The following is an 11,724-nucleotide window of genomic DNA, read 5'->3' as shown; positions in this document are numbered from 1 at the left end:
TGGAACAGAATGAGGGTTAGTAAATGATGAGAGAATTTTCATTTTTGGGTGAATTAACACTTTATGAATACAAATATCTTGAAAATGTATATGGAAATGAAGTAACTGTATACAGGTACACACACACGCACACACACACACACACGCACACACACACACACACACACACACACTATATATATATATCAATGCAATGTTTGGAATAATGTACAGATTCTGCTGTTTTGGAAGGAAATTGGTACTTTAATTCACCAAAGTGGCATTTAACTGATCACAAAGTATAGTCAGGACATTACTGATGTAAAAACAGCATCACTATTTGGAAAAAGTAATTTATGATCAAATCTAGACAGACCCCATTTCCAGCAGCCATCACTCCAACATCTTATCCTTGAGTAATCATGCTAAACTGCTAATTTGGTACTAGAAAATCACTTGCCATTTGCAAAACACAATTGAAAGCTATTTGGTTCATTAAATGAAGCTTAACATTGTCTTTGTGTTTGTTTTTGAGTTGCCACAGTGTGCAAAAAACTGGCATGTCTTAAGGTCAATATTAGGGCAAAAATAGCAAAAAAGAAACAGCTTTAAACTCATCAGTCAATCATTGTTTTGAGGAATGAAGGTTTATACAATGCTTGAAATTGCCAAAAAACTGAAGATTTCATACAAAGGTGTACACTACAGTCTTTAAAGACAAAGGACAACAGTCTCTAACAAGAACAGAAAGAGGTTTGGAAGGTCAGATGTACAACTAAACAAGAGGATAAGTACATCAGAGTCTCTAGTTTGAGAAATAGATGCCTCACATGTCCTCAACTGACAGCTTCATTGAATTCAACCCGCTCAACACCAGTTTCATGTACAACAGTAAAGAGAAGACTCAGGGGTGCAGGCCTTATGGGAAGAATTGCAAAGAAAAAGCCACTTTTGAAACAGAAAAACAAAAAGAAAAGGTTAGAGTGGACAAAGAAACAGACATTGGGCAACATATAATTGGAAAAGAGTGTTATGGATCTTAAACCCATTGAGCTTTTGTGGGATCAGCAAGACAGACACATCTATGGCAAGTGCTATAAAGTGTGGGGTGAAATGTCACCTGAGTATCTGGACAAACTGACAGCTAGAATCTGTCAAAGAACTGCAAAGCTGTCATTGCTGCACGTGGAGGAGTTTTTTTATAAGAACTATTTGAAGAAGTTTAAGATCTGAACTTTTTTTTCTTCCAAATTGTAATACAAATTTTTCACATTATTAATGTCCTGACTATACATTGTGAGCAGTTGAATGCCACTTTGGTGAATAAAAGTACCAAACTTTTGCCTGCCAGTGTGTGTGTGTATGTGTATGTATGTATATATATATATATATATATATATATATATATATATATATATATATATATATATATATATAGGCTATATATTATACCGTTGATCGTTGATCGTATCATATGTTTGTTCAGAATACATTATGAACAATCATAATCTTAATCACATGGAGCCTTTAAGGCTGAGGAACATTTCGGGGCACCTTTCTCACTTCGCAATCTTCCGGGGTCGGGGTGGCACGATTTGGGGCACATTTCTCCCATTGCTAGCCAGAGGCGGGGCTGGCACAGTTCGGGGAACCTTTTCCCCATTGCGATCTTGCAAGCTCTGTGCCGATCATGTAGCTTGTGCCGCCATAAGCGGCTGCCTTTGCCGCCTTTGCCAGGATCCGCTACTGTCCTCGTTTGTGTTCCGCGGAAGAAAGTAAGTCAAAGGGTGAATAAATAATGAGATACTTATAATTTTGGGAGACTTATTGTTTTAACCAATTAGAATGAATAAATCTCTTCATCATATTTGCTCTATTATGAAGCTATTAGAAAGTATAATTTTTTATATTCTAATAATATTACTACTATTATTATTATTATTATTATCATCATCATCATCCCTATGGCCAGTTTTGTAGTCTAATGCCACTTTGACTTTGGGCGCCTGCTCTGCGTATGTGCGCGCGTGCGCGTGCTGTTCGCACATCAAGATGGCGGTTGCTCCTGACAGCAGAGTGCTCTCCTACAGTGTTTATAAATGGAGCTCGTACTCCTCTACGTATTTACCCGAGTGAGTAACGCACGCTAAACACTCCCGTCGTGTCTTTATACCTTCAGTTTAACTCATACATACAGTTATATAACTGTTATTGTAATCGAATCCTTAGCTTTATGTAACAAACAGGCCGGGATAGAACACACGGGGGATAGATGCATACAGCAGCCGCAAATGTATAAAGAGCAGACCATACAATAAGGAAATTCTCTAAATGTACATATGAATGCAGAATGTTGCTAATGTAAGATGCAAAAATGCCTGTTAACGTGCTGATTTGAGTGATGTTTGCACATACTTCAGTTAGCGTGTGCTAAACTAGTATTAAAGTAGCTCATGTGCTTTTATGTAAACGACACTCTTGAAACACACGTATTATTTACATTTACTTATAGAGTTTAGACAAACTTGTACTATCTAGACATATGTCTTAATCTGCTACATTTGTCATTTCTTTTTTAAAGGAATATAAGACCTGAAGTGTTTAGCCAGTTAGCTTCATGGCTAATTGCGAGTGAACTGTTTTATGTAAGTAAATTAAACTGAAAACAGTTATGGACAATTGTAAAATATTTAGTGTTCTCTCTTTAAACATATCTGTGCAAAATGCAACTTAGTTAAACTTACTGGGCTGTCTTAAAATGTATAAATGAATAAAGATGCTGTGGTGGCTAATGCTAGAGTGTGGGAACATGACACCCTCAGACACACTATTTTTATCCTTTCATTTAATCTGCAGTTAGTGTTAGTGTCAATTACATTTGTGTTATGCATCATTTGCAACAATCTTGCTTGTGATCTAGAGGTGGGAAAGAATATCGATATGTTAAAGTATCGCAATATTGTTCCTCGTGATAATGTATCGATTTTTGCACGCCAAATATCGATATTATTATTTTTAATGTTTCCACATTAATATTGTGGTGATGAGGGAAATGTTTCTCTTTGACTAATTTATTTAGGAAAAACACAACATTCCCTTAGAAGGTGCTCTTACTAAAATTAATCACAATTATCATCATTAACTGAGGTATTTTGACAAAAATGTTAGTATCATATAAAAGAGACTAGCCTTTTATAAAAAAAAAATATATACTTTTGTGTGTATTGAAACTGTGTTGTAATAAATAATGTTTTTTAAAATGTTTAGTCTACTGTTGTATTCATAAATACTATAATTTATTTTAGACTAGCTGCATTGACCTAACCACAGATATAGGGAGCCATTATGATCTTATATGCTTATGGCTTTTCATTGTACTTGGATATTATGAAATACTGAGACTTTTATATAGATTAACAATGCATTTTGTGATTTGGAAATGTTTCTCTTAAGTCAGATGAAGACGAACGAGAAACGTTGAGTGAAATATTGCAATATATCATAGCGTTTAATCGTAATACACCCCCCCCACTATCGTATCATAACCTAAATATCGATATTATATTGTATCGCCAGTTCCCTTGTGATTGCCACCCCTACTGTGAACCGCCCTTCACTTTGTTGTTTTTGCAGATCGCCTCAAGTCTATTTTGATGTTCTTTATGTAGACTTTATCTTTTTATTCACCCATAGAAAGCTGCAGTGTTAGACTTGGAATAGCCATATAATCAATTGAAAGAGCAATGTGTATAAAAATGTACCGAGTTGATACATTTAGAGTCACATTTGTACATGCAATCATGTTTAAGTAAACAGGTTCATTTCAAGTTAAGTCAACACAAACACAATTACTACAGGCACATATACTCGCATTTAGACAACGTGAGATAATGGAAGCACAGCTTTGGTATCATAATCATGCATGCAAAAAAGAATGACACATCTTCTCTAACCTGCTGTCTGATCTTTTCTTGCAGGAATGTTTTAGTGGACAAACCTAATGATCAATCTTCCAGGTGGTCATCTGAGAGCAACTACCCTCCACAGGTAAGTTCAAACCCTACATGTAACCAGAGCTGGTTTGCATTGGTTGTTTTCCTTCACTGAAAGCCCTAATAAATTGAATTAATTCAATTGAATTGAGTATTTGTGTCTCCAAAACTTGTGTAATTAAGTTAATTTAACTTGGTGATCATATAGAATGAACTTAACTATTTAAGTTAATGTAACTAGATGCAAGTAGAATTTTCTGAAAATGGTAGGGTGGGGGGAGGTTACCCCCTTACACGACTCATATGACTTATGCACTTTGGGGGGGTATAAATCGTGTAACACTAAAACTTCCAACATTTTACAAAAAACAGAACCAGGGTCAGAAAGTAACTTTTCCATTAGGGGCAATATTTTATATCCAGGGGCAATATTTGCCTTTACAAGAGCTTTTTTATTTATATATTTAAAAAAGAATTAAGAATTTTAGAAAGATATTTTTTTATTCTAGCCTTAAAAAAATGACCATGTCAACCTTTTATGTTATAATTTAAACAATTAATTCTATTTAAAAAATGGCATGTTTCAATTATTACAAAATTACGTGATTTGTACATTGCATATGTGCATTGTTACGGAAACAAAACGTTTTTTTTTTATCATTCAAATTTTTCCAAATGTTTTGGATAATAAATTAATATAGCCTACAAAACTAATACACAGACACAGAGGAGATTATGGCATTTCTCCAGATTTGGAAAGAGGAGCTTAAAAAAAACTAAGCAACTCTCTCATGCCAATTGATTAAAAATTGTGCAGTTAAAATTAGTCACTAAAAGTGTTTAATGTAAAATTATTATTGCATCATTAATAATTTTTTATTTAACATCAAGGCTATTAATCCAGATCTATTTTTTGTTAATATTATTATTAACTACATTGTAGCATTTGGTTATATTATATTTTGTGTTCTCTCAGACCTGATTAACTTAATAAATCCCTCTTGCCCTTTTGGCTTCTAGCTGGTGAGGAGGCATTTCAGACAGACAGAGATGCGCAAGTGAGAGCCAATGGGCAAGGAAGTAGGCTATAGCACTGGGAGCGACAGTGTTCCTTACTAGGACAGTATATTTTGAATAAATGGTCCAAGCGGTCATGTAATTGAGCGCGTGAGCACGACACTGAGCATGAGAAATGGAGTGCCCGTCTGTACGTGTTTATGGTGTGAGCATCCATCACTGACTTAACAACATCTGCACAACAGACGGTACAAAACAAATAATGTTCAGCGTAAATTCTAATGAAGATCTCGATGCATGTATTTGGAACTGTATTTTTTGCCACCATTTTCGATTTCCATGGGCATATTTGCCCAGAGCCCCCATTAATTTCTGGCCCTGGTTGGAACTCTAGAGAGATGAGAGATGAAACATGTGTATAAGAGTCTCTTCACCATGCAGATGGTACATTACACAAAGCATTTTTGCTATTTCTGCCTTTCTTGTCAAATGTGCTGCATTATGACTAATGATGGAGTGCCAAGATATGAAAGGTGTCAGAGCTATAGATTGCTTCGGTGTCAGCTTTGTTTATTATTAACAGGATGGATAGTTTTATTGCATCACTCGTTAATGGAGACGCAGTATAGCGCAATTTGCATATGAATTAACAGGTTTAGAAAGGTTTATACATCTGTAACATCTGAAGTTCAGTTACTAAAAATGCTCCTTCACTGCGTGTGCTCACACTAAACTCAACAAGTGCTCAATGTGTTGCTGACAGCTGTACGAGAGAGAGAGAGGGAGAGCTAGAGCGGATTTTCTTGTGCATCTTCTGGAATTACAGTTTGATACAAAAACAAGTTTATTGATTTAATTTATTAATCCATATCTATTGGTTTAATAATTTACAGCTGCACTGTAAAGTTAATAAAAGTGTGTGGGACTTTCCCTCGCTATGAACGAGGAACTTGCAGGAATGATTAAAATTGTGCACAATACCGCCGAATTTCAGGCCGTTAAATAAAGAATTTAACTGATTTGAGGTCAAACATTAAACGTAATTCTCCACAGAAATGCATAGACCCCTGTACTTCAGTTGCACATTCACAAGGTGAACTGGAAGAGAGTTAATGGGTCCAGCTTGACCAAAGGGGGCACAGATCACCAAATTGGTAACATCACATAAAACAACTATTTGCAACAAATCAACATAAATAGTACTGCAAAAGAGCTAAAACCTCTATGAATTCTTTAATAAGAACTATTTAATTGCCCCCATGAGTTCCCTTTGACCAAGGAAACATAATTCAAGTGTTGATTACTCAAACGATTAAGTATTTGGATTTTTTTTATAAGAAAAATACAGTAAATGAACATGAATATTTGATTTATGAGCCCAAAACTTGACATTTCAAGGAATGTTTTATTAAGACAACTTGATTTTTCCAGTAATGACAACACTGGGGTTTAGAGTGTGCCAGTGCTCTGCTAACAGACCGTGCCTTAAACATATCAGTTTGGCTTCAAACATGTGTGTGTGATAATTAGGATATTTTGTAAGTTGGATCGACATTTAAGTAACTGCTTGTAAATTGTAAAATTTGTGGGTTGAAGTTGTCATTCATTGACTGTGTGCCTTGCTTTCATCTAATTTGAAAAGAGGAAGCCTCTTTCTGGCTGGCTCTGTGGCACAGACCTTGTAGCACATACAGACTTGTGGTTGGGCAATAAAAGGAAATCGAAAGTGCATGTTGGCGGTACAGTAGCACGCACCCTCAACTTTTAACCTTCAGCCTAAATTCAAATGCTAATGTTTTCTCATTTATGTACTTCCACTCTTGTCCTTTTGGTTAAAAAAAAAGCAAAAGTACAGTTACCACCCCTCCACAGAGACCAGAATTTTGCAGAATTTTTCTGTCAACTAAATAAAGTGAAGCTTTCAAGCACAGTATAGAGTTAGCATACCATCCTCCATCGTGCACTCCAAGTTTGGCTGAGTCCAGGGCACTCTCTCTCCCATTGCTCGCCGGTCTAGATAGCATCCATTTGGTCAAATCACTTCCACTTTTCCTTGATGGTTCTGTAGTCACTTAAGTTTTTTTAAACTTCCCTACACTGGTAGGTCTGGTGGTAGCCGTGTGCGCCAACAGCTGAGACACTAACTAAAATACTTTTTCATTTTGCGTTGTTTCATTCGTCGCTAACGAGAGAAACGTCTGCTTCTCATTTATTGACCATGGCGTGGTTTTGTACACAGCCATTTAAATTTACAATTCGAAAGTCGCGTGAACAAATGCTAACATTTAAACTTATGGGTTGATGTCCCATGTCGCAAATCCGTTGACGCTGGTAGTGATAATTCTCTCTGACAAATCAGTAATCTTCAGGGTTTTGACGTCACATTTAGTATTGCTCAGCTGGCTTGGAACCTCGACCGAGGTGGTACTAAAAAAAGTACCAGGTACTATCCACAGTGGAAAACAGTGGAGTTGAGTCAAGTTGTACCACGCCTTGGTAAAGCCCCATTAGTGGACACAGCCATTACTGATGATGGATGGAGAATCACAGTCAATCTGTTTTAAACATTTCTCACCATCCCGGTCTTCGATTACAGAAACCCACTGATTGTTTTTGGATCTCTGCAAGGTGCATTTGTTCCAAGCAATACTTCATAAGCTGGGCTTGAGGGCTGGTCGGTCATGTCTAGTCATTTGAATTGTTTTAAAGATGGTGCCATGTGTATTGGATTCCCTCCAGCCCAACTGAATTTGAAGAGGGTGTTGTCACTCAGTCCCTAGCTATTTTATTCAAGTGTGTTCTTTCAGACAAGAAGATTATTCTTTATGTTCTAGATACATTGTGTTTTTTCTGCACATTAAACTACACATTTTACTATACCATATAGGTACCATAAAGCAATAATTAAATGCATTGCAGTTTCTAAGGTGTTCGGAGTGTTTTTTTAGCTGAGACAGACCACTTGTATTAAATTAATTTTATGGACAAGCTAATTTGATGTATCTTCGCTAGAAACATCCTGATACTGATAGAGATGCACCGGTTTACCGGCCATCAATCGGAACCAGGCGTTTACATGTTAACATGCGATCGGCAACCGGACAGTTTTTTATTTTACTTCAACCGATCTGTGTTCTGGAAGTGCACACATGCACACAAACTGCTTTGGAATAATTTTCCAAAATGTAATTTGTGTGGAAATATTACGAAGTCTGTGAACGGGACGTTAAAATTGAAACCTGTAATGTCTGCAAAGGAAAAGTTAATCGCAGAGGAACTACAGCGAAGACATTCGGCATGACAAATTTAATCCGACATTTGAAAGTGCATTACCCAAAAGAACACAATGAGTATCTTAAATGTGTTGTTGATGGTAAACAGGCAAAAGCTTCACCCCTCACTCAACCATCGGTTCAAGTCATGTTCCAGAAAACACAGAGCTAATGCCGAGAAAGTCAAAAAGCATAAGCCATTACAAAGAATTTATTGCATTTGATGACCAGCCTTTTTGGTTGTAGAAGATCAAGGTTTCCGCAGTCTAATGGCGCACATGGATGCATGATACACACTGCCTAGAAGATGTTACTTTTTGGATGTGGCTCTACCCGAAATGTACAATACTGTGTACCATATTCACAGTCTACTTAAAGCTAATGTCACATCCATAAGTTTTACAACTGATATATGGAGCTCTGATGTGAGCCCAATGTCTATGCTGAGTATATTGATCCTGACTTCGAACTACATAAAGTTTTCCTACATGCACAAGAATTATCTGTCTCACACACCGCATCTGATCTTGCAATGGCTTTTTACAAAATGCTTAATCTGGAACATTCCCAAGAGTAAAGTGCACGTAATTATGCGTGATAATGCCCCAAATATGTCTAAAGCAATGCAGGATGCTCACTTACCTAGCTTGCCTTGTATGGCTACATACACATATACGCTGCATCTGGCGTTAAATGAAGATTTGCTCTCACAACGCAGCATATGTGACATGGTAGCGATTGGAAGAAGAATAGTTGGTCACTTCAAACATTCGCCTCTCGCCTACAACCGACTTCAGAATGTGTAGACACATCTGGGCCAGTCAAAGAAAAGACTACAAGATGTTCCAACCCAATGGAACAACCCATATTATATGTTGTTAAGTCTTATTGAGCAGAAGCATGCTTCAGGGGCATATGCTGCAGACAAAGAATGGGGGTCCAGTTTGGTCTAATCGAGAACATCTTGTCTCTTATTGCACCATTTGAGACGTTTTACCGTGACTGTGGCAGATGTCATTCCATCAATTGTTGCATTAAAGCGTCTCCTAAGAAAAAGCGCTGAAATGGATTATGGTGTGAAGATATTCAAAACCACTCATTTGGAAGCGGGTGAGAAAACATTCAGTGATATTGAATTGGAGCCCATGTACTGTCATGATCCTTGATCCAAGGTAACAACAATGACAAAAACAAATTTGTTGTATTATAATAATAATAATAATAATAATCAACAACAACAACAGGCCTAGCAGAATGATATATTTAAAATTGCATAAATATATGCAATGTACAAAAGACATGTACATGTGCATGTCTTTTAAAAGTTCTAATAATTATGAAAAAATGTAGGTTGTCTAGAAGATAATGTAAACAATTATGCCGTTTTGTTTAATCAGAAAGTTACAAGGATCGATATTTCCCTCAAACATCAAGTACAAGAAATGCTTCAGAATATGTTACAAACAGAGACAGAAGATAGGCCAGAAACGGGACACGGTGAAGATGGGAGCAAAGAGGAAAGCACAGCCGTGCCAGCAGAGAAAATACCACGCAGAGCAAGCTCACTGTTTGCAATGCACGATGAGATAGATATTGGAAGAATATTCTGAGCAGAATCCGGTCATGGGTAACCCTACAGCATTGCAGATGTAGAGGTACCTGTCCGAGGTGCAGATACCAAGAAGCGAAGAGGCGTTGGTCTACTGGAGCACAAATAAGAGCCGCTTTTCTGTGCTTGCTGAAATTGCGCAAGCGTACCTGTCTGGACCCTGCATGAGTGTAGACAGTGAACGTTTGTTCAGCTCAGCTTCTCATGTGGTGGAGAGAAAAGAAACAGACTAGCTTGTGAAAAAGCTGAAATGCTTCTTTTTGTAAAGAAGAACTTGCATACACTGTTGAAAGAAAAGCCATAAATAAAGGCAATATAGCCTAGTTCTGTATTGGATGCTATTTCATTATATCTTAAAATTATTTTGCATCATTTGATTTAAAAAACAACTGCTGTAGCATCTTTGTTTTACTCATTGCACTAAACTTGATTTCTTGTTACATTTTTAAATGCTAAAAATTATTTATTTATGTTTTATGTAGTTTTACAAAGCTAAAGTCAGACCGTTTCTTGCTTTAAATCTTGAAATTATACAGTCTAATTTTAAACATAAACCAATGTAGCGTCTTTGTTTGGATCGCTGTGCTTAATATGCAGTTTTTAATTTAGCTACAGATATTTTTTCGTTTAAGGCCAGTTCGGCCTGTACAGGAGCAAATAAACATATTTTTGATTAACTCTTTCATTCTTTCTTGTCTGTTGCTTAAAATCAGAATCTGCCCATTTGCTTGTAAACAATCTGCAATCGGAATCAGCCATGAAAAATCATGATCGGTGCATCCCTACTGACAGCTATCTTAAGAGTGAAACAAGACTGATCTTGAGTCTCTGTCTGCCACCTCTAGTACCTAATCTTAAAACTGGAGAGACCAGCTATTGTTCTGAACATCACCTATGGCAAATATGAAAAAACCCACGTGTGCAACCTGAAGAAGTTCAAGGTGTTTGGTGGCATGAGCGAAGAAAACATGACGGAACTCTTGTCCAGGTGAGTGCAGTCAGTGAACAATGGTATGGTTTTAAAAATCTACATACAGAGCACTGTGGGATAATCTTTATAATGAATCAATTTAAAAATTCTCTCATCATTTTCTAACCCTCATGCCATCCCAGATGTGTATGACTTTCTTCTACTGAACACAATAATTTTTAGAAGAATGTCTCTGCTTTGTACTGTACGTCCATGCAATGCAAGTGAATGGTGACCAAAACTTTGATGTTACAAAAAAAACAAAAACAACACAAAGGCAGCATAAAAGTAATCCATAAGACTCCAGGGGTTTGATCCAATGACACTTCCTAGTGCTTGACGCATGCGCAGAGTGTTAGATGGCGCTAGGAAGTGTAATCAAGCTTAAAATCATTATCTTCAAGGAGACTGCTGAAGTCAAGATTTATATTGAAAAAAGGATTACATTTTTGTCTGTTCTCACCCAAAACCGATTGGATCGCTTTAGAGGACATGGATTAAACCACTAAAGTCATATGGATTAATTTTATGCTACCTTGATGTGCTTTTTGGAGCTTCAAACTTCTGGCCCCCATTCAGTTGCATTTTATGGACCAACAGAGTTTAAATATTCTTCTAAAAATGTGTGTTCAGTAGAAGAAAGTCAGTCATACATATCTGGGATGGCATGAGGGTGAGCTAATGATGAGAGAATTTTCATTTTTGGGTAAACTATGCCTTTAATCTTGAGAGCCCAAGACAGGTATCCTGCACATAGTAATGAGTAAGTATAGACCAACTGACTAGTGGATTTGTATATTTTATTATTCAAATTTTTTGTTTTGCTTCAATATTTTAGTGGTGGCGCTTTACAGGGGATGAATTCAGGAACTTTACTTCTCGGAA

General features: G+C 36.8%; 1 protein-coding gene across 5 annotated transcripts in view; it reads left to right on the top strand.

Moving 5' to 3' along the window:
* Positions 1–1,692: 1,692 nt before the first annotated feature.
* LOC127639008 (muskelin) overlaps positions 1,693–11,724 on the top strand; it is a 30,918-nt gene continuing 20,886 nt past the window's right edge. For 2 of the 5 annotated variants that reach the window (XM_052120808.1, XM_052120807.1), the window contains exons 1-3: positions 2,024–2,111; positions 3,957–4,026; positions 10,715–10,857. In XM_052120808.1, coding sequence (XP_051976768.1) covers positions 2,032–2,111; positions 3,957–4,026; positions 10,715–10,857 — 293 coding nt within the window. In that variant the 5' untranslated portion in view covers positions 2,024–2,031. Of the gene's footprint in view, positions 1,755–2,023; positions 2,112–2,586; positions 2,625–3,956; positions 4,027–10,714; positions 10,858–11,724 lie in introns of those variants that run through there. The other 3 variants (XM_052120811.1, XM_052120810.1, XM_052120812.1) reach the window with 3 other exon arrangements.

The sequence above is a fragment of the Xyrauchen texanus genome, chromosome 47 (genome assembly GCF_025860055.1).
Source record: "Xyrauchen texanus isolate HMW12.3.18 chromosome 47, RBS_HiC_50CHRs, whole genome shotgun sequence".
In the NCBI taxonomy this organism is placed as follows: domain Eukaryota; kingdom Metazoa; phylum Chordata; class Actinopteri; order Cypriniformes; family Catostomidae; genus Xyrauchen; species Xyrauchen texanus.
This window is presented reverse-complemented; position numbering and strand designations above follow the sequence as displayed.